Below are 24,106 nucleotides of genomic sequence, written 5' to 3' on the forward strand. Positions count from 1 at the left end.
AGAGAGAGAGAGAGAGAGAGAGAGAGAGAGAGAGAGAGAGAGAGATCTACTTAATAGTGCTTGATTTTAACAGAAATATCTCTGAAGAAACAAAAGGTCCAGGTCCAGGATGTTGGCAGAGATGAGATACATTTTTCCACAGTTGGAGAACTTCTTGAGGAAGAAATCTAACTCCTTGGCTCCAAGGGTCCCCAGTACAACTTACAGAGCCTTGATTCCGTTACTGGTTGACAATTTTCTCTCACCTCTCACCTTATAGCACACATTTCAAATCATCTCATCAAGGCCACTAACCAAACCCATGGTCTAACTTTCTGCCTACGATTCAGTCACTAATGAGAGATATTGATTTGAGGAACTTGCTCAAGGTTCTTAACAAGACCTTTCACCTTCGTCTCCCCTTGGTTCTCTCCACTTGCAAAGCTTCAGTGTGTTTTTAATCCACTGAAGGTGGCCCTACTCCAGCCTAGCTTGTCTCTCCAGCTTCAGCTCCATGAGTGTTTTTCCACTCCTCTCTAGAGGCTCTGTCCCCTTATTTATCTCCAAGTCTTTCCTATCCAGCTCTTAATCAACACATCAGGCCCCAAGGCCTCGAAGAGTTGCTCCATTCTTTCCCTTACAGCCTCAGATAAGAATGCTAGAATAATGTCAAAGTTCCTGCTCTCCACAGCCTCTACTCTGCTTTGCCCACCTCAGTGTAACTTCAAAACTCACCATTTCTTCATTAGCTTTACCAAGATGACAACAAATTCTACAAAAAAAGGTCAATGGCCATTTCTACATCCTTATCTTATTAGAATAGTCACTCTTGATGGCATGTTTCCTGAAAGCCTCTGTCTTTGTGCTTCTATATACCACTACATACAGATGTATGTACAGGTCCACTGAAAAAGGGGAATCAAGTCAAATTTCCAACTGATATTCCTTCTTCCCACCCTGGTATTCAGAGGGCTTTTCCCAGTATATCATCTGATAACTTACCTCTTCAACACTTTTAAATTGTTTCTTATAGACATTAGTGGCAAATGCCAATCTTCAAAATAACTTAAGAGAAAAGAAGCCTACCCCCAACCATCACTACTTTGAGGGACTTAGCAAAATTAACTTGTAAGTAAACTAATGGTATTTACAGTCCAAGCCTTGAACTGGTTAATACTTCAGATTCTTCGGTATTGCTCTAGTTTGGTTTCTGTTACTATAATTAAAAACAAAAAAACAAACAACAACAACAAAAAACAAAAAAAAAAAAACTCTGAACTAAAAATACTTGGCGTATGAGGTAGCATTCAGCTCACAATTTTGTGTCACAGTCCATTATCAAAGAAAACTAGGGAAGGAACTCAAGCAGGAACTGGAGGCAGGAACTGAAGCAGAGACCAAGGAGGAATGCTGGTTTTGGCTCAGTTCTTCTGCCTTGCCCAGTTTGTTTTCCTATACAGCCTACCCCCACCAGAGTCCTCAGGATGGCAGCAGTGCCCAAAGCAGGATAGACCTTCCTATGCCTATTAGCAACTAAGAAAACACAGACTGGTCTGATGGAGACAATTCCTTGTGTCAGGGTTCTTCTTCCTAGATGACTCTACTTTGCATCAAGCTAATGAAAACTAACCAGCACACACATGGATTATCCTTAGGAGTCCAGGGTTATTCAGGGCCTCCTTTCATGTGTGAACTGATTTCTCCTTGACACAGAGCTATGGCACATGAGTCTCTGCCCCAGTGGACTCTGGGTCTTTCTGTACATGACTGCATTTTCCTTTGCACTCTTTATGCTAGGACATAAGTATAAAAGAAGTCACCATACTACTGTATGATGACTTGGACTGCTTTAGGCATGTACCTAGGAACAGGAAATCTAGATCAGATGGTAGGTCATTACTTTTATTTGAATTATTTCATTTGCCGGGAAAGTCTTTGTCCAAGGCTGTTGAATACTTATACTTCAACACATATTAAGTCAGAACAAATAATTGAGTAATTAATTATTTAAAATTTTATTATGGAGAAATCTGTTTAGAAAATTTACCTTAAGTCTTTTTGCTTTCCTGTATAGACTTTTCTCTGTGATTTGCTTGCCACCAGCCCAGAACCTGTTTGCTTTTCATACAAGATATCGCTTCTGCATATATGGCCACAATCAAATCTTGGAGTTACTTGGTGAGTATGTAGCTATGAGTCCTCACTTTCCCCTTAGCCATCCAGCTTTATATTTGAGACAGGATCTTTCTGTGAAGTTAGCTTTGAGCTCACAGCAATCATTCTGGCTCAGTGGCCCTACTCAAATGATGAGATTTTGAAGAATGTCCTACCAAGAACAACTATAATTCAAACCTTTAAAAATAACTCAATAGGGGTCAATGGTAGACTGATCAACTTTGACTTATGTGTTGTTATGCACCAATAACAAGGTTTTCAAAAGCTAATGTCTCATCATTTGCTGCATCTGTTGACTTATCACACTAAAGAGGACAAATAGGGCATCAAAATTTCCAAAGAGTAATGATGGTATTGTTTTTTGTAATGGTAGTATCCATTCAACGAATTAGATTTTCAGTTATTATTTACTGAAAATAAAAATGAAAAGAACATAATCAATATTGTTCAAATTTGGTTAAATGTGCATGATTTACATACTTTGTAAAATTAAATTGATATCAAGAATATTTTAATAACAAATATTTAGGTTTAAATAAAAATATTAGGAAGGACAATATAATTAGTAGATGTTCTTTCTCTAGGTATAAATAGACAATGAAGAATGTATCAACCTTTTACTTTGGCTGGTTTTTTTTGTTTTTTTGTTTGGTTGGTTTTTTTTTTTTTTTTTTTTTTGGTTTTTCGAGACAGGGTTTCTCTGTATAGCTCTGGCTATCCTGGAACTCACTTTGTAGACCAGACTGGCCTCGAACTCAGAAATCCACCTGCCTCTGCCTCTGGGATAAAGGCGTGCGCCACCACGCCCGACTACTTTGGCTGTTTTTAAAACTATCAAATATTATCAAATGTAGCATTATGAGTATTATAAAATTAAAATGTTCCAAATACTTTATAGTGTAACATGAAAGTATAGTCTTATAATGTTTTATTATAACTGTCAATAGTAATATATAATTTATATTCTACAATACGTTAATATTAATGTTACAATAGCATGCTATTATAGTACTATATTAAATATCCTTTGATCATTGGATTTGGAATTTTAGACTACTAGTTTTATTACTATTTCATTATTTGTTACATTATTGTGATGACTAGGCATGTTTAATTTAGAAAATATTGATATTTATTTATTTTATTTATTTATTTACTGTGCTGAAGATTAAGCTCAGAGAGTTGAGGCATGTTAGGCAAGCACTCTATCTCTGAACTATATTCCCAGCCTTAAGATATTTAAGAAACGCAAACCAATAGTTGGCCTGAGTCAGTGCAGAAGGACTTTGAGAAGCTGGGCGTCCAGATTTGACATTTCTGAAGAAAGAACCCTGTTCCTTAAAGTCATCTAAGCCCCCAGGCGCTTTCCATTTGCCCAGCTAGCTTCATAAAGGAAACACACATTCTAGCCTTTTTCCATTCAGGTTGGTACAGAAAGGACTCCTCACCAGTCTTTTGTCTTGCAGATGCTGCAGTATTTACTAGAGGCACACAAAGGCCAATGCTAGACTGTATGGCAAGATAATGACACAGATGAAGTTGAATGCTGGCTACTGTTATTCAAATGTACTAGTATTTGCATCTCTTTGATACTTCTGCCACCAACTTAAACCATCATCACCTCCTTATACAAATTTCTTTTTTCAACTGAGGGAAAGAACTATATTGAATCACCTTCCCTGGCTGCATTACTTTGTGTTGAATTAAATGATAGAGGTAATAATTTTAGGGTATAATTTGACCCTAGAATATCACCCAGGAGAAAATACTTCCTTATAAAGTATCTGTTATTGTTACTGTACATGGTAGCTTTCTGAAACTAGATATATAGATAAATAGATAGATAGATAGATAGATAGATAGATAGATAGATATCAATATAGTTTAACCACATCCTAGAACATTCAAAAAAGATCACTTATAAAACATTTTCAACATTAATCTTATAGATATTTAATTTTTCCAAGATTTCTGAGATAGCTAATTTTATGTCAACCTGACACAAGCTAGAGTCATCATAGTGGAGAGATCTTTAATTGAGAAAATACTTCCATAATATCAGGCTGATGGCAAGCCTGTAGAATATTTTGTTAATTAGTGATCGATATGAAAAGGCCCAGTCCATTGTGGGTGGTACCACTCTGGGCTGCTTGTCCTGGGTCCTATAAGAAAGCAGGCTGAGTAGGCCAAGAGGAACAAGTTAGTGAGTAGCACCCCTCCATGACCTCTGTATCAGCTCCTGCATCCAGGTTCCTGCCCTGTTTTAGCTCCTGTCTTAAGTACCTTTGATGTGAATGCATAAGCCAATTAAACTCTTTCTTCTCCCAGTTTGCTTTTGGTCATGGGGTTTCATCATTGTCATAGTAACTCCAACTAAGGGAAATACTCCGCAAAAAAAACTATATGATAATAATAAAAGTGAAGCACATTCTTTGAAAACAGGGCTCCTATAAGATGAAGTAACTGAGTGTCCTTGACAATCCTAACTGTCTTGCCTGGCCTGCTGGCCTGTGTCTTGAATGTCCTGGCAGGAACTCTCCTCACCTCAGTTACAGGAATGAATGGAGCTGGCTGCTGAAGGTCCGGTGTGTGGTGACCTCACTTAGGATGTCTTCATTCCTCAAGCACTGGTCACGTGATTTAACTGCGTCCCTGAACTACAGCCTCAGCTTCCTCTGTTGTAAACTGGAACTCTCTCTCTCCACCCTGCTCCGTGGCAAGACTTGACATTTCAAATACTTGTATTGAAAATTGTAATGGGACATTGCCAATTAAAGGATAAATTGTTAATTATCTAGTTACTAATAAAATTACAAGTTTAATGGTGATGTCTCGTTCACACTCTTATCATCACCTGGTAAAACAGACTAACGTAAAGTGACTATAATTAGTTTAAACACCCATTAGCATTTCCAGTAACATCAGCAGCCATTTGAACAGCGTAGACTCCATTTCTGACATACTTTAGGAGGTACCTGCCCATCTCGACTGTGGAAGCTTACCTCTGACTAACCTCAAACCAAAGCTAAAAGTGACAAGTGACGCGCACAGACAGGGTCTATCTCATCTCCGAGGCAAAAGGCAGTCAGTTCCTCTCTCCCTTTATCAACAATTGCACTGTAATATCTTAGAAGCTGCTCTTTAAACCTTGTGACACACATCAGTTGTGAGTCTATAATGTACTTAGAGAGCCTGAAACTCAACCCAGAAATCCACAACAAAGCTGTTGTGAGTCCTGTCTTACAGACAATGGTTAAAAGATCATTTCCGGCAATCTTGGAGAAAACAAAAGGTTACTGGAGGTGCAGAGGCACACAGGGCTGAGTCTGCTCTGTCACCTTGCAGGCCTTAGAATACCTCGGGGTGCCTACTGCTGAGAAAGCACAGCCAATGCCAGGTGAAGAAACCATTTTCCTCCCATTCTCTCCAGCCCTGTATCCAAGCAGGGTGTCTCACACGAACTCAGAAGTTCCCCGGATGCATCAAACTCCCTTATGCTTGCTTGCTTGCTTTTCTTATATATGTCATTGCCTATACCAGATTTGATAGAAAATTAGTGTATCATCTCAATACAAAAGGTTACACACGAGTAATTCACAGCCATCATTGCTAGGATGCTTATGTTTATGTAACAAGTCCAAGCATTTCGGGTAAAATGGTTTATACAGGATGGTAAAGAAATCTTCCGCCGGGTGGTGGTGGCACACACCTTTAATCCCAGCACTTGGGAGGCAAAGGCAGGCAGATTTTCTGAATTCGTAGCCAGCCTGGTCTACAAAGTGAGTTCTAGGACAGCCAGAGCTACACAGAGAAACCCTGTCTCAAAAAAAAAAAAAAAAAAAAAAAACAACAACAACAACAAAAAAGAAATCTTCCATGTTTTCTTGGGGGATTGGAAATCAGCTACTTTCAAAATTGTAGACTATGTAAACATGATGGTTTGTGAATATGTGACAATAATTTTATATTATTATAAGTAATTATTATAATAAATTATATATATATAAATTATTATAACTAATAATTATCATTTCCTGGTGTCTTATACACAAATATTTTTTTTAGTAATGTCTAAATTGGTGGCTGCCAAGCCAGTTTGCCAAAGCATATTCATCTTCCTTCACGAACATATCTCTATATTTTGGTCAAAATAAATCATTTGCCCTTGCTTTAACAGATAAATGAGTCTTGCCATTCCTCAGTCAAGGGAAGGAGACAGAACCTTGGTGCTGCTAAGGTAAGAAGTGTGGGAGGCAGAATAAACTCGAGTGAACCAGAGTGAAATGGACAGATGAGACAAAACATCTAAAAATATTGCCCCATGAGCACCTAAGGAAGTGAGCCATCAACTTGAACAGTAAGAAAGGACCCAGGAAGCCATGCAAGGTCCTTTCTCTATATTTTGACACTTAAAAAACTTACTAAAAGTGAACCTCTAGAATGTTCACTTGTATGTGGGCATCAAAATGCTGAAGAACTTCCTGAATACCTGGAGTAAGACCTATTTTTCTTGGATGTTCTTCTCTCGGTACTTTTTTATTTTTCGAACGACTCCTTTTGTTCTCAAATCAAGGCCTTGTTAAAGTCAGGAACCTTGCCTCCCTAATAACTATTGCTTAGGAAATGAACAGTCTGAGTTGGTAGGTGGGCAGTGAGTTTGTAAGTTTGCATAGTCCTCACTTATCATTGAGTCAGAATTGCTGGGATTTGTGATCGCAACAGAAGAACCCTAGCAATGATATCCATAAATCTTCCAGTGGAGTGGGAATTTGTTGTTGGCCTGTTCTCAAGCTTTGTAAAATTCTTGAGTCCTTCCAACTCCTCTCCTCCAGCAGCATTCTGGCTTTCTGATTCTCAAATTGCTCTTCCAACTTATAACTCATAATCTGGTCTCTTACTACAATGATACATTAAAGAAACGCCTTCTCACTTATCACTTCAATAAACTCAAGTTGCCTTAAGTCACACATGGTTTGGGTAGATCCCAATCCCAAACAGTGCAGTTTCTCTTAGCAATGCTACGAAGGAATGAGTGGAGATCATTGTCAGCATAGGCTGTGCCTTAGAAACCTGCTTTGCTATGCATGTTGCTCATAGCACCAATTACAGCAGAAGTGATGGAGTCTCTCCCCTTATAATATGGACTAAGTGACAAGGTTAAATGCTTAAATTTTGTGTGTATCATCGACACGACACTGGTTGCTTTTACTGTCAAGACATCTTGGCACTGGAACTTACTCTCTAACAAAGCCATACATTCCCTTACCCCTTTTGTAAGATAACCCTGAGGTGGTGAAGTTTGATGCTTTAGAGAAAAAGAAGATGAGAATTAAGTAGCTTGCACAGATTTTTAAAAATTCTATCTATCTATCATTGGTACTTGGGCCCTAAGATTCTATCGTCATCATTCAATGTGTATCATTCTATCACATCAGGATACAAATGGGGTATTTCGGTGATCTCACATATTGTCAACACCAGTCAGAAAGATTCAGGGATATGTCAGGGAGACGGTAAATAGCCTGGAATAACATCAATTCATGATTGTGTTGTTTGAAGAATAATGTTGTTCATATGATTAAGTCATCTGAAAATAAAACCCCTGATGGGCTCAATCAATTGCCTGCATATGTCTGGACATTTTTGACATTCTAGACTTGCAAGACCATGCACATCTAGAGTACTCACATATGGCTCAATGATTTTTTCATTTTACAAATAACTTAGTGTTGATATTAGTTAGTACAAAATCTTGTAAGTTGACTACATTCTAGTAACTTCCCATTATTTACAGTTTCAATGTGATAGATACTTTGTGGACGGTGCTCTGACATGCTAGGTGTTCTAACATGAGAAGAGTTTAGCAGTGAAACAAATGGTGAAGATAAAACTTCATTGAAAGGAGCATAACTGTACCACATGACTCAGACCCAGACAAACCTCCTTGTGGAAGGTTCAGAAAGACCCTAAGAACTGGATCTTTTCAGCTGCTAGGTTTTTCATTTAAATTTCAATAACAACAACAAAATATGCAAATACATCTCTTTGTAATATAAAAGAAAGGTTAAAATTTTTGTTATTAATGTAGGTGCATTTCATATTAGAATCTATGGCATTTCAGCTTCCATTTAAAGACCTGGGGTGGAATATTTTTTTCTTCTTTTTCTCCCCTGTAAAATGCAATTATGAAGAATGGAGGAGCTTTTGAGCAAATTGTGTGAAGTAAGGAATCTTAAAACAACCTCTTTTTAGGGTAAAAATGCTCAAACATAGTGACATGGTAATTCTCAGGTTGCTACAGACACAAAAGCACACTGTTTAATGCTATGTTTTTCTCATTTTTAGATCATTGACAAAGATCACAAATAAAGATCCAGCATCCTAAAACACACGGGCCTGATTCTGCATGCTGTTGTAATGAAGTCCTTTGAATTATTATAAATGCTTGAGCATTAAAAATTCATCAGCAAGGAGAGAGAGGTGCTCTTTATTTGTGGTGTTCTGAATTTAAACACAACCCACTAAGAATGGTTGATTGTCCCGAGGAAGCGCTGCTGACAGCCATCAGCAGGCCTGTGCAAACGGTATTTGGAAAAGGTAATAGGAGCTTCGGGAGTATATTTCAGCCGTATAATAAAGTAATTGTGAAAGTGTAATTGCAGTCTGCCCCCATACCATATTAGGGTAAGGAATGAGATGTAAGAAAACAGGAGATCTGCAGAATTATTTTATAAGCTTGCAATGCCTGGCTCACAGAATTCAGAGACTTTATCAGAAAAAAAAAAAAATTAACTGGGCGGTGGTGTTTACCTTTTGAAATCTATTATAATGAACCTGAACAAAACCACCAGTGATTATGTTACAACTTTACAAACATCCTGAACTTGAGAATGGCTTCCAACATAAAAATGGTATTGGGTAATGTTGATCAACTAATTTCAGCTCATGGAAACATCAAAGGAAATACTGAGCACAGATCCCGCTGTTTATTTTTGAACGATACCTGGCTCACATTTCCAAAGACTTAAATATTTGTGTGACTAGAATTTCAATTTTTAAAAATTTATTCCCTCGGCTACTTCATAAACAATCACTATTGGCTTATGTTACCGAGTCATGGTATCCCACGGGCATCAGCTGCTTTCCAGGCAGGACTTTGGAAGGGGCAGGGAATGCTACTTCTGTTCTTAGCCCTCTCATCTAGCCTACAGGAATGAGCAGGACCAAGAAAGGAAATATACGGATGGACACGCAGGCACATCATGCTGTCTGCATTCAGTGGTAACAATGGTCTCATGGGAAAATGTACAATTATCACTCTCATCTTTCAGTAGAGTTACCTAGATCATATGTAAGATGATTACTTCTCCAAGTGCACACTAGTTCTCACAACTTCAGCACATATCTTGGCACATAACAACTTATGATACCGTATTTAGTGAGTACACAACAAAGACAGATACACATAGCCACATTTCTGCAATGACGGACAACAAATGTAACGGTTCCATAAGATACTATCACTGGGTGATGGCGGTATGTTAAATTGTACACTCTACAATGATTACAGAAGAAATCTTCTGACAACGTGTCTCTCAGAATATGCCCCATCACTAGGTGATGCTTGGCTTTGTTTATAAATATCATCCCACTCTCCTGAAGTGAGTCCACAGCAGCCCTGTGCCATAAGCTCACAACACCACAAGTGCATCCTGTAATCAGGCGAACGGAATCTGTTTTTCACCGCCATCCTGTTACAATGGAAACTTGGGAATAAATTCCACAAACAGTAGCTCTATACAATGAATGTTCTTCCAGCCTGTCATTTTGGACAAAAGTTTGAAATATTTTAAGTATAAAATAATTGCCCTTATTTGGATATGGGCAAATATCTAAAATGATTATTGGTCTACCATGAGTTTCTTGGAGACAAATCACTGATGTCACCCAGAGGGAATTTCCACTAGTGATATATTTCTGCTTTACTATGTACAAACTCTACAGAAATAACTAAATAAACAAACAAACAAACTGATTTTGACTTAACGGTAAATTCCAGACATAGGAATAACACCTGGGAACTCCTCAGTGCACACACCTGAAAGCTACCCATGCCATCCATCTAGCCAGAGCTCCTGTCTTCCCAGTACTGAGAGGTCCACCTAGGTGGATCCCTATGATGAAGAGGATGGGAGAGAACAGAGGCCCCTGTATGTGGGAGAGAATCTAGGGAAAGGCATCTAATTCAGTAATGTAAAGGACTCTTGAAAGTAATGAGTCATGTTACAAGTTACATCAGCAAGAGGTGAAAAGAAGTAGACTTGTGGTGTGTGTGTGTGTGTGTTTGTGTGTGTGTGTGTGCGCGTGCGCGCGCGTGTGTGTACATGTGTGCACAAGTGTGTGAGAGTGTCTTGGTCGTTTTGTTAGGTCATACTCTGTACTTTGCCTCCAAAACCTCCACCTATTACTCTTTACTTTCTTCACATCCCCCTCCTTTGGACTTTGCGAATTCCCAGCATGCTAGGTCTTCTACTGATACCTAAAAATACAAAAGCATACTCGAAGACCTTCCTCCACCATGAGCCATTATTGGTTCATCCTATGATGTGAGAACTTCATCCTCCCAACTCCATCTAGGCTATCTGATGTCCTCCCTCTTCATTGTTGCCTCTCTTCAGACCATAGTAGAGCTATCCTGGTAGTAATCTTCTTGCTGTAACATCCCGAATGCTGAGATTACATGTGTGCATTCTTGGTATGTACATTCTTATCAGGGACAAGCATCAGTCCATTGACAGTAAGCATTTGACCTCCAACCCAACTTCCCATATCTCATTCTGTTTCGGTTAATATGCTCTTGACTGCTCCCACTGCTGTGATTGTGCATCATTCCAAGGAGCCCTCCCCATTAGCTAGACCCAGTCTCATTCCAGAACTCTCAATTCATAACCTAATTCCAGGAGTTTAAGCTACCACATCTTATGCTCTACCTTCTTTAGCCCAGGGGCTCATACCTTCATGTTTTTCTTCAATTTCTGTGTTTGACATCTTCTGGCTAGAGTTGTTACAGCTTTTTACTAGGACAAAAAAAAAAACCCCTTTAGCTGTGTAGGTAATTTGTGCCACTGCATGCCCCAGAAAATCTGACTTGTTCCTCCATGTGCCCTTTCTTCCCATCAGGAGAAAGCAAGAGCTAAATCTTAATATTTATGTAGCTTAATAGTCAGACAAAAGGCGAGTTTTCCTCTGTTCCCTAGCTGGGACCCCATGTGCTTCTAGGCCCCCCCAAAGCTTGCTTTGTTTTATTTCTTTAGAGTTTTGGGATGTTTCGTTCTTTGACTAGTTTTGTTTGGCTGTGGAGACTTGAGCTTAGGCAGGCTAAGCATGTACTCAGCCATTGAGCTGTACCCCCAGTCTCAGTTCGGTTCTTTCTTTTTTTAAGTTGCCTCATGGAATAATAGAAGTCTAAAACATAACTCGAAGAGTAAGAAGTAATTTTCCTCTTCTTTATAAACCAAATTTTAAGCCCAGCTGAAAGGCTTCCTCCTCAAGGAAGCCACGGGGGTTCCTCCAGCATCAATCCTAGCTTATTTTCTGACCCTCACATTGTAACCTCAGGTTTTCTGTCCTGGGACTTATACTGTGACTGCACCACAGTTGCCTCTGTTCTGCTACAATCTGTCTGGGACCAGATCTTAACATCTCGCAGCCACTCTCTTGCCCCTGCACATTCATAACTAGGCTCTCCCTCCAACGACAATCAGTAAATACTTTTCAGTTTCTCACAATGACTAAGAATGGCTTGTTACCATGACCAAAGCTCTAGAGCGGGTGCATTCCCAATAACAAGTTTACTGATGCTGAAATAGTCTGCTTCACCTGTGGGCTCTGTAGCAGACCAATCTGAGCATCAGAGATTACAATAGAAATGGTACTGGGGTCCAAGTGGAGCAGCTGACATGGAAATGATCTTAATACTGTTACTGCTACGGCCTCGGCCTGATGAAACCTACCACCAGCTGAAACACATTCAGATGAATACTTTTTAAAAAAGTCATTTTGTAAGGGTATATATTTTCTCCCTTGCCTGATCTCTCAGGAAAAAGTATGAAAAAGTCTGTCAGAGCATTATAAAATGTCACTCATACACAAAACCCAACATCTAAATGCAACAGGGTTTACTTTGGCATTTTAATGACGCAGTCGTGCCTTCATTTGGCCACCAGCCCACACAGTAGAGTCTGGGTCACCAGTGGCCATTTCATGTGTCCCAAAAGGTGTTGAGATAATGTTACAGAGCCCAGAAGAAAGTTTAATCTGTTTGGGACATAGTAAGGCTGTGAGACCACCATCCCTTCAGTATCCCCCCTTACTACTGCATATATTAAGTCTGACCCTGGCCTTGACATTTCCTTGATAATCGAAATGACACAGAAATATAGCTTTGTCCTAAATTTACTATCCAAATACCAAACTTTGAGATCCCATCAAATGAAAACAAAACAAAACAAAACAAAAAGCTATAGACTGTGCCTTCATTAAGAATCCCAGCACATGCAAGGCAGAAGTAGACAGATCTCTGTGAGTTCAAGGCCAGCCTGCTCTATATAGTGAGACCCTGTCTCAATAAATACATTTTTTAAAGTCTCTTTATTTTTTATATATTAATAAGCTCTTGCTTTACCTGGGGTTAGTATAGCTAAAGATACCTTACAAAGAAACTGTTACTTAACTTAAAAACCACATATGATTCATATTGTAGAGGGTTCAAGATAGGACAATATGTCTACTTGTGCAGCTTGGCAAAGAAGTGCTTATCACAAATACATCTTTACCTTATATGTTATCAACCAAACTGTATTTTTTCAAAATTTATACTGATATGATTATTAATGACATTTAAAATTCAAATGCAGTGGGAATCTTCGACGTCTCAGAAATCTATTGCCTAGTCTCTGTCTTCATTCCCTACAAGATCCACAGGCTCTAGGTAGATAACTGACCTCAGGACATTTTTCCCACTAATTTAGGATTCTTCTTTCTTCTCAAAGCACTGTTAGAAAGGGCTAGTCAGAATGGAGCAAGAGAAACACTTCTCATAGCAAGTGCCATTAAAATATATATATATGTTTTGGCGGACTTTCCCCAACTTGTAGCTTAGAAGAGCTTACATCATTCACGCATATTATAAGTGCAGAGTAAAAGAGAAAAATCTCGGAATAGTTTTTGTTCTACTTCCAAATTCTGAAGCTAAGAGAACACACGCTATTTCACTTCAGAAATGAATAACACATGATTTTAACACACACACACACACACACACACACACACACACCACCTTTCTAGTTTGGAAATTGCATATAAAAGGGTGCTATTTTGGCACGGCTGACCTGTAAAGATATGGAACTAAGCACAGTCATGAATTCACTCACTCTGATATGCACACATGATACGCAATTAAAATCTCCATTCACATTCCTGCTGGCTGTCAATCACGAGGTAAACCTTTTTGACAACACTCAGCGAAGCGTACCAGCGGACTGCTCCACAGGAACTTAAACAGTAGCAGCTTTTCTTACTAGCAAGAACAGGTTCTGTTCTAAGAAATCATTAGATTCTGAAGGCTAGACTTTTTCATTAAAAATGAAAATGTCAACAAGATTGCATCTGGAAAGCTATGTGATATCACATCTAGAAAATAGAAACTCTGTTTTTAAAAATATGCTAGCCTTTGAAACTAGGGTAATCTTTAAAACCCCTTTCTCCTGTTTAGAACCATGATCAATGATCTTTCTGAGCAGACTTCTAAAGAAATCTCTTGCTTTCCTACTTCTACTTCATTATGAAGGGTTTACAGCTGAATTTTAAAACTTTAAAATTAGATCATGACTCTAAGTTCGCACGAAAATTGGTCATTTAGCTTATCAACCAATGGGGAAATAACTTTTTAAATTGGGATAAGACTATGTAGCAGGTGAGAAATACCATACCCATCAAAACTCCCAATTTATGAAGCTCTATAGAAAAATGTTGTGCACATAAATTCTTTCCAGATGAACCCAGAAGAGACTCTGCTCATAAGTTTAGCATCTGTTGAACACTGAACCCAAGACTATGCCCTTCCTAACAGTGCATTACTGTGCTTTAAAGCTCCAAGCCCAGACTGCAGTGCAGGGCACTGAATGCAGCATGCTTGCTGGGCTGCTCTGGATCTGCTTTGAGCAACTAACCTTGGATTACAAATTCGGAACAAGTTAATACTATCAGATGTTGAAATATCTAGCTCCTTATTTATTGGGCTATGCATGTGAGAGAGCGCCTGCATCCTGACCATTAACAATCATGACAAATTGCCTTGCTAATGAACGTTACACACTGAAAGTGCCATAACTGATTAAAGTACAATTTCCCACTACTGGAGAGAGACAGAATCGGGGGCTCCAGCAGTGGGTGACTCTGATACTCTGCCAACAGGCCTCCAGGGCTCACTGAGATGTTTAGAAAAACACTCTCCATTCCATATGACTGTATTCCGAAAGCCTGTGTGTATACAACAGGTTTTAAAACTGCTTAGGTTCGAGCTGATGAGCCATGAAAAATAGATGGGTCTTAACTATTTGGCCTCCTTGCAAATGTATGTTAAAGAATATTTTTAGTGTGGGCTTTCTTTTCTCTTGCTTTGCCTTCTTTCTCCCCCCCCCCCAAACATTGCGTGTGCTTTGCATTTCACATAAAATCTTTCTTTTGTCAGTTTCTTTGTTGGTGCAAAATTGGCAGCAGTTCAAATTCAAAGTACTCCTATTCAGTTACTGACCAATGTCATTGTAGTTCACATCAGCCAGAGAGGTAAGCTCTAAAAAACATAAAAGACTTGCTCTGCCACTGACGAATAATGTGTACATTTTTACAGAGCTTAAACCTTAATGCTTTCCCTGAAACTAACAATACAGTGTATCTTATCATTCCCTTTTCACAAGCAGGCAGCTGCTGAAACGCTTGCCACTTCAAAATATCAATTGCTTGCCAGGGTTGTCCTCAACACACCCTGTCAAACTCATGTATGCTGTGCAGGGGAAACGGGGCTGGGCTGAAAGCTAGAAATTGTGTCAGATTCTGCTGTAAGGGTCTTATGTGCAAGGAACAATGTATGACAGCCGTAGAGACTACAAACAATGGCACTGAGCCAGGGGCTTCATAGATCACAACTGTGCCTGTACATATTTGATTGTAGGCATTATATATTTAAAGCATGACAAATGCACCATTGTACACTAGGTTTCCTCCATGGAAGCTCCTCCCACTAGCAGTCCTGATGCTGGGGACCCAGTTTTGTTTTGTTTTTTTTTTTCTCCTCTGAAAATATTTAAGCTCTCTGTCTCTTTCTCTTTCTCTTTCTCCTTCTTCTCCTTCTTCTCTCTCTCTCTCTCTCTCTCTCTCTCTCTCTCTCTCTCTCCCCTCTCTCTCTCCCCTTCCCCCTCCTCCTCCTCCTCCTCCCTCTTTAATACACATACTCACACTCAGGGTTATCATAATAAATAAGAAAAGCCAGGAAAAAATACTATAACATGAAAAAGTGAGGTCTTACTCGCTTAACACTATGTCTTCTCTCAAAGGACACAAAAACATGGCTTATATTACATGAACAGTCACAGAGGGCAGGAAGACAACTGTCACAATGTCTACCTAGCTGGCTTACTGATTTGTACAATTTTCCAACAAAGTGAACATCCCACGGGAATATGATATTTGCATGTAGAAAATATGGCTCAGTAAGCTTTTACTAGCATTATTTTCCTAAGCACGAGAATAATTAAGAAAAGAATATTTCACTACTGCCTCAGACCTATAGACTAAAATTAATTAATTTGTTTTTAAATTATAAGTATCTCTTCCCCTTACTCGATTTACTCTGAGTACATGAACAAATTTTGGTTATATAAAGCTGTTTTATTCTTAAATGTCTTCATAAATGACATAATGTTTGACTCTTCTCACTTTTCTGTGTATCTTCTTAATTACAAAGGAGCTCATGGCTTTTACAGTTGGACACTAATTCAGTAAATGACTGTGGAAATGGAAGCATGTTTATGGAAGAAGATTAGCATGAATATATATTAATCTCTTCTAGGACCTAGCTTAGGTTACAAAACCTTTATCACACAAGTAGTTTGTGGTAGAATTAATTCACCAGAGGCTATGGAAAACAAAGAAATATGCTATGAAGGTCTTAATAAATATTTTGGAAAGAGGCTACTCTAGGAGTTTAGGGTGATGGCCTTTGCTGTGTTGATTAGCGGGACAATGATGCATTATTAACACGCAGCAGCTGTACCTGAACTGCTACCACGAATATAATAGCCTTTTATAGCCATCAGGGGAGTGAGTGGGAGGCCTTTATTAACCAGCAGACATGATTAGCACATTATGTAAACTTTAACAGGCAAATTATCTCTTATTGAAATATAATGTTGGTTGTAACTAATTGTAAACATGATTTTGAAAACGTCTCAGTGAAATATCCCAGTGTCTTGGTATCATTTGGCTCATTATTGGCTGGTAATGAACGAGATAAACATGTTCTATTGTGGTATTAGAGGCACTCCCCAAAAGACAGAGTGTTCTACACAAGTCTGACTTTAAAATTCTCCAGTATTACAGGGTCAGTGATATTAGCATGCATGAAAACTTTCTTTTCTCCAATTAAGAAAGATTGTTCACAACTGGTAGGGCTCTGCTGGGATTCCCCTCCCCCACCTTTTTATTACTTTAAGCAGTTCTTAAAAGATTAGTTTTGCAGTAAATTTTTTAGAGTTACCTTGAAAAATAACTGCATAATTTATTTCAAAAGCTTAATTTTGGGAGAGGAAAGATTATCCCATTAGCCTTAGTAACTGAACAGGGCTCTGAGAGTCCATTATGCGTAGTCTTTTATGCCCGAGCAGAAAGTCATTAACATAAAATAAATCATTAGCTTTGATATTAAGCTTCTACTATCTGCAGGTTTCTATGATTAATGTTCATGACTGCATCTGCCAGATGATAAAATATACTTTTGTTGAAAGGTTATCTTGCCTCTTTATTATTAACATTTCTCTTTATGCAACTGTTACTGGCATTTTAGGCTAAGGGGTACTGGCTTCCAAAGGAACTGGTATTTACCATGTTGAAAAGACAGCAGGGAAGGCCAAACTTTACCCACTATTCTTTAAATTAACCATTTCATTGAGTTAAAGACTTAAGGAAATCAGGTAGTCCACACACATTCTTCTAATGCAACTGAAATTTCTGTAGAGCAGTTGTTCCATTTGCTAATTCATTATTCATACAGTATTGTAAATATCTGACTCATATCAAAGGAAAGGGCAGAGAGGTAACCTTGATTCCCTGAATTCAGGAACTTTCCTCTTCAGTTGTTCTAAACTTTTATCCTATCCTATGACAATGACGATCAGGCAATGATCTATACCTGTAACATCTTTTTCTTATTGTGTGCAAGACTTCTGACTGTAAAGAAGAGGCAAGTTTCCCACAGAGGCATACCAATATCTAAGAAAAGGGATCACAAACTGTACCTCTTTAGATTCCTTCTTGCTCATTATCTCTTTTGCTCTCCAAAGATTTTTATCTCCTTCACTAACATCCAAAAGGTTCACTGATTTGAAACTTTTGAGAACACTTCCACCAGGGTAAGAGAAGCAGATCTGGGCTGAGCATCCTATTTCACTACAGCCTACCACTCTTTGAACCACTAGATCTCATTTACCAAAGGATCACCAAATAATCTATTTGCTTCTGAATTCTCATGAGGCTCAGTGGATTCCAATGTAAGTTTTTTTTTTTTTTTTTCTATCTTGGATATATGGAAAACTGTAACACAGGAGTTTAGTGTCAGAATTTTTATCCAGCCTCAGAACAAAGCCAGGCTTCTCCAGACACTGATAAGCATAGCAGGAAGGAATCGCACCCTCTCATGGTTGGGTTCATTTTATGTAGAATTAACAGGCTTATGGGGTTTCTTACCAAGCTATCAAGAAAAAGAAGTCTTGTCTTGAGAAAGGCCTAGAGTTTACCTCAGAAAGAGTTGATGCTTTAGTCCACTAAGTTATATAGCATATGTCCAATTAAAGTCTTGGCAGTCAGAAGCATCTCTCCCCCTGAAATATGGCTAAGTTTCTTAAAAGGAGTAATCATCAGGGATTCCTAGTAGCTGTGATAATTTCCTTAATTGCTGTTCTTGTACACATTGATTGATGGAGTCTGCCAATGAGGATAAAGTCTCCTGTGCATTTATGGCCAGAAATAGATCAAGAACTGTGAGACGCACAGACACACACTCAACAAACCCAAACCATATATTACACAAATACTGTTGGCTCACAATTTCTCTGGAGAGGAGGATACTGACAGTGGCATCCATGACATCACCCTAAGGGCATTTAACAAAGAAGGTTCTTTCCATTGGTGTGGTGGATCAGGCACATGTCAATCTATGGGGGTTTCTCGAAACATAGCAGGTTTTCCCGGCCAGCGAGAAAGGATGTTATTAGCCAACCATGCCTTTAGTTCTCTAGGAATCCCTCCAATATGGATTTTTGCAAAGGTCACAACTTGTGGATAAAATGCAATAGACACTTGGTTAAAGCAACTTAAATCATTTAAAACTTTTAAGGAAAAAAAAAACCTGTGGACAAGAGAAAATAACTCATAGTGACACCAGTGTCATGAAATCTGGGACTGTAAATACACATCAGTGGTGATGCTTCCTGAGTAAAATGGAAACTGAAGATTGGTCTCAAAAATGATCTTCAAACTTTTTTTTTTAATCAAGTGAGATAAACTAGTCAGAGAGCAAGCTAAAGAGGGCTTGGAAAATACTGCTCCCTACATCACGAAAGAATGGAGGCTTCTTCTTGGAAGAGCCTGCTCCTACCTATACTGCTAGCATTATTGCCCAAGCACACAGCAGGTTAATGTTCCATTCCATACAGGAAGTTGCAAGGGAAACACATACTAGGGCCAGAAACCATTCATGCAGGTTGATGCTGACTGCACATAGCCATGTGTGATGGAAGTGCTGTCATAATTAACAGTCTGTTGGCACTGCCATTATAAACCAAGCAGTCTATAACTAAGTCTATTTCTAAGCAGTCTATAACTCGATGTTTTTAATGAGAATTTGTTCTTCAGAATAAAACTTGGCATAGAGGGATTAAAACAACAACAAAAAAATCTCAAATTCACTAGAGCACATGTAAGCTGTAACATTTTGTCAGGCCGGGTTCCATGAAAGCAAGTCACCAACCACCTAAGCAGACCTTGGACTACTGGCTCTGAGAAGCACACATTCAGAGAAGACTAACTGAAAAGATGTCAGCAACTCTAAAGCAAATGCAAGGACAGACATGGTATCTTTAAAGTTGGCGTGAATTAAACACCTGGTTTAAATAAACTAGTCTTGTATCTTGGCACTTCCAATGAAAGCTTTGTGAGGTTAAGAACTATGTTTGTGGGGTCACGATAGCCATGGTTAGAGTGGGTTACAGTCTTTTCCTGCAAGTATCGTCTGCAGGATTTGGTTGCATGAGTTTGCTCTAAGCAATGCTTAAAGATATTTTTTTAAAGGTACAATCATTAAAAGTGTTCAATCAATTCGTGATGATCGTAGTTGATATTTATTGAGATGTGAAACGGAGTTCCTACTTATGACTTCCTGGAAAACCTCAAGATTAGTATTCAGTCTAATCCTAAGACCTAAATGTGATGTGGTTGGTTCAATAAACTCTGTAGGGATTATTTTTCCCGTTTTAGTTCTTTGTGGGTATTCTTATAGGAACATATGCAAATGATAAATATTTTCTCTTTAGCATCGTAACATACCTAATGTGGTGTATGTGCCAATCAAGGGTCACAGTTTCATATTTATATTGTTCTGGAATTCAGCAGAAGCTTTCTTGCTTAGGATGAGCTTCACAGAGCATGCCTCTAAACGCTAAGTGTATTGAGTAGTAGGAGGAAGATGGTGGCCTAGAGAAAACAGCCACAATTACTTTTCCTCTGCAACACATCTGGACTTCTCAGCCTATTACAGTGTACCAACAAAGATGAGGTGTATGGGGATGGGAGAGGGCATTGGGGTTTTAAGGACCAATTCTAATTAGCCATAAAATACAACCAGGATCCTTCAGGAAGAACGGGTAGGCTAACATGGTGGTGGTGATGATGTTAACAAGAGGAACAAGGCAACAAAAAACCAGAGGGCAAAGGCCTACAAAGGAAGGCTAAGGCTAGACAGCACATCCCCCATGGGTTCATATGAACAGTGGGCAGGACAGTATCTAAGCCAGGTTGGTCCAAGGAGTGAAGGCAGTGGAGAGAAACCATGATGTAGGATACTAAAAGCAGAGGCACCCAAATGGATATGCCTCTTCTTCAGCATCCTAGGCTATCCCTCCTGAGCCTATCACATGTATAAAACACTGCAAAAACACCATTCCAAACAGCTCAGATACAAAACCAACCTGAATTCCCCTACTCCCTTGGGCTTCACATTTATCTTTACTGCTATCTTACTCTTCATCTCTTTGCAAACACATCTCCCAAATAATTTCAACCCTACACTACCTATTCAAGGAGATATTAAAAATTGCTTCAGGTTTTATACCTAAGCAAACTATCAAGTCTACTTAAAATTATCATCCAGTAACTTTTAAAATACACAACAGAATTTCAGAATACTCAACCACATACGCTGTTAAAAATAACATAAGATCTCTGCAGACCTCGTGACTATAATTTTTGGCACAGTTAAGAATTGGGATTGATGACACTAAAATATGTGACAAAGTCAAGATAGCAACATTAAAGATTCTATGTGCTATAAGATTCAGCGTCCCAAACTCTATGATGTCTTGGCCTATGCCCTTTCTTGTTTATAAAGTCATTAACTAATAGAACATTCTAGCCCATATAACCATCAAGGAAACTTTGATTAGACAAATGATGCATAGAGTATCAATAAACAGAGAAGTATATCAATAGAAGTTCTAGGAGTTATGTATAAGACTAATTATGATGCTTTAAATTGCCTATGACCCTCCCCTTCTTCCCCTTCCATCCCCTCTCCTCCTGTTCCCCCTCCTGTGCCCTCCTCTTTCTCCTTACATTTATTCATCAAAGAGGAATAATGGCTCCTTCTCAGTGTCCAGCATTTTAGGCATGGCGTGTGCTGCCACATTAAAATACAATGTATAATACAATACAAGAAGGAAGATAAGTCCAAAGACTTCATTACTATGATTAATAATGTTTTACTCAAAAGTCATCACAGGCATAATATCTGTCCACAAATGACCCTTCCTCTTGACTCTTCATGGAAAGAGTATTCACTTTCCGCTGCAATCCGAAAGCGCAGAATTTCAAGTGGCCACAGTCCTTTACTTTGCATGTAGCTAGTATTAAGCCTGAGTTCATGTGCAGGGCTCCCAGTTTTTAAATCCACCAATGGATGACTCAGGACATAAAAGCAACTCCTGTGAGCAATAAAGTCTATGACTCCCCTCCCACAGCTGGATGAGGCCAGTATCCCTATCATTAGCCAAGACAGAGCATAATTTTATTAGTGCTTCTTACGTGGGCAAATACTGAGCAATAACTGAACACATCATATCACCACAAAAAGAAAACGTGCCATGTCTTTGTCCCATTTTAGCATAAAATCTGTAAAAACGGTCTTTAGAAATGACACTACACTAAGAAACTGAAAGCTGTTATTATTCCTGTAGGTATATGTTCAAAATGATGATTTGACATCTTCAACTAGAACAAAAAAGGAGGGGGGGGTGTATTTTGCTGCAGCACTCCAATTGGGAGCTCATTTAATCTAATTTCTTTGGTAACATTCAGTTCAATTAAGGGATACACTGTTACTTAAAATAGTCTAATTGTATGAAACTCTGATCTGGTACCCATCTTTCAGTGTCTACAATAGAACTGTGATTTCAGTTTCAAGAAGTGAAGGCTGTTCCCTCCATCCTACATGCCTCTGGCCGGTCTCTGAACTCCACTGCTCTTTCAAAAGCTGACCTACATAAAGCACGCACCATGCCACCGGTCCTAGCAGTTTGTCTAAGGGAGGGGATGGCCTCACACACTTGCCATAAGCAAAGTCGTTTGCCTGGTTCCCCCAGTGGGCTACGTGAATGTGAAGGCCAGTTTGCACTGTGGTATGTTCATCAGGGATCGAGCTCTTACAAAAGACCACTGGGTTAAACTGCTTCCAAATGTGCCTCCTACAGAGTTTATTAACTGAGAAATCTAAATAGTGTTTTGGCACTGTACAGAGCAGAGGAGCTGGGAAGTGTCAACGTAGTAAGACAACCACATTTCAATTCAGAAAAGCTCAGAAAGAGGATATTCATTTTCTCAATTAGGGTCTCTTCTGACATTGGAAAAAAAAAAAAAAGTGCCACTAGAAAACTGTATTTACATTTCGTGAGACACCAGAGCACAGAAAGTTATGGTTCCACTGGGACTTAGCACACCAACTTTAAACAGTATAGTGTTGACAGGTTTAAAATAAAGATAATTAGTAATTTATGATCTTATCAACCTGTGAAAAACAAATAACCCAAGAAAGTGACTGTTATTTCAAATAAACTGTGTACTCATTACAGCTCAGAAGGAAAACAGGTTTACTCTGCAATCTGTCTCTATGGGGAAGCCTCATCCAATTAGGATTTTGCTAAATATAGATACAGATTTTTTTTTTTTCTTCATCTTTCCAAACTTCTCCCCTTCTTTCACATCTCTCTACCTTGCCGCTAAATGAGCACTGATTGTCTCAGTCCTAAGCAATTCAAATAGTGGAACGAGGCAGGAATTTTACACCAGTGCAAGTAAGTCACCATGGGGTAGGGACAAGTGCCTGGGCTTTGTGGGATCTTGAAAACTTCTCAGTGTGTTTAGCACAATCAAGGAGCAGTGACAAATATATTTGATAGACTGTGGCTAAGAGATGGATAAGAAAAGAGCCCCTGGAGGAACCTTTCCAGGAGGTATTTTTCTACTAGAAGAAACAAGTCTTATGACTTTGCATTTTTTAAAAATCCATTATTCCCCATCTAAGTTAAATAGAGGTCTTGCAACTAGCCTATAGAAAAGGATGGCTAATTTGCATTTAAAAAGAACAGTTTGCTTCTTACACGCAGGGTGACTTAAAAGGAACTTCAATGGACTAGTAAAGAAATGGTGAAGAGTTTCAAAATTAATTCATTCAATTCACAGCACAACCCTCTAAAATTATTTAAGGCACTTAATTGGAAAATGATTTAATATATTGAAGTAATTCCTGATTTTCCAAAGCATTTAACTTTTAAATTAAATCTGACCCTACTATCACAGAAATGATGAGTGAAATGTGTATTCAAGTCAATACCTTCTTTCTTGGAGCCCAGATTCACTGATAAGTGTAATAAGACTTGTATAGTTTTATTGCCAAAAATAGTGCCGATCTTTTGATACTGGTAACAACTACAGAACAGGTCTTTAATCTCCAAGACAGACTTTCTACTTTAAAGAAAAAAAGTAACAGTAGTCTGATTATCAGGGGGGGAAGAATATCAAGCATAAACCCCTGAGTTGTAAAGTCAAAATATCTTCTAGGCTGCAAGACTGGTGTTAGCAGCAGGGTAAAACTTCATTTCACCAACTTGGCTGTGAGTGCTGGAGTTCCCAGTACCTTTCAACTTGTCCCTGGCCTCAAGACCTATATTGTCCCTCTGCCTAACTCCTAACCTTTGCTCACAACTCTTACTGAATATTACAGTGGACATGGCACCCAGTTACTTCTCTGTAGCGTGACTGATGTCTGTAGGCTTTGTAACGCACAGCTCTGTGTGTGTGCGTGTGTGTGTGTGTGTGTGTGTGTGTGCGCGCGCGCGCGCGCGCGCGTGCA

At 38.9% G+C, this 24,106-nt stretch overlaps 1 protein-coding gene across 4 annotated transcripts in view; it reads right to left on the minus strand.

Annotated features, from left to right (window-relative positions):
- Positions 1 to 24,106, minus strand: part of Tox (thymocyte selection associated high mobility group box) — a 302,005-nt gene that overhangs the window by 275,431 nt on the left and 2,468 nt on the right. The window contains exon 2 of one of the 4 annotated variants that reach the window (XM_029533317.1): positions 11,169 to 11,231. The exons of the other annotated variants lie outside the window; for them this stretch is intronic. Within the exon in view, the coding sequence (XP_029389177.1) occupies positions 11,169 to 11,174 (6 nt within the window). The 5' untranslated portion in view covers positions 11,175 to 11,231. The remainder of the gene's footprint in view (positions 1 to 11,168; positions 11,232 to 24,106) is intronic. 4 annotated transcript variants of the gene reach the window in all.

Source organism: Mus pahari, chromosome 22 (genome assembly GCF_900095145.1).
Source record: "Mus pahari chromosome 22, PAHARI_EIJ_v1.1, whole genome shotgun sequence".
In the NCBI taxonomy this organism is placed as follows: Eukaryota; Metazoa; Chordata; class Mammalia; order Rodentia; family Muridae; genus Mus; species Mus pahari.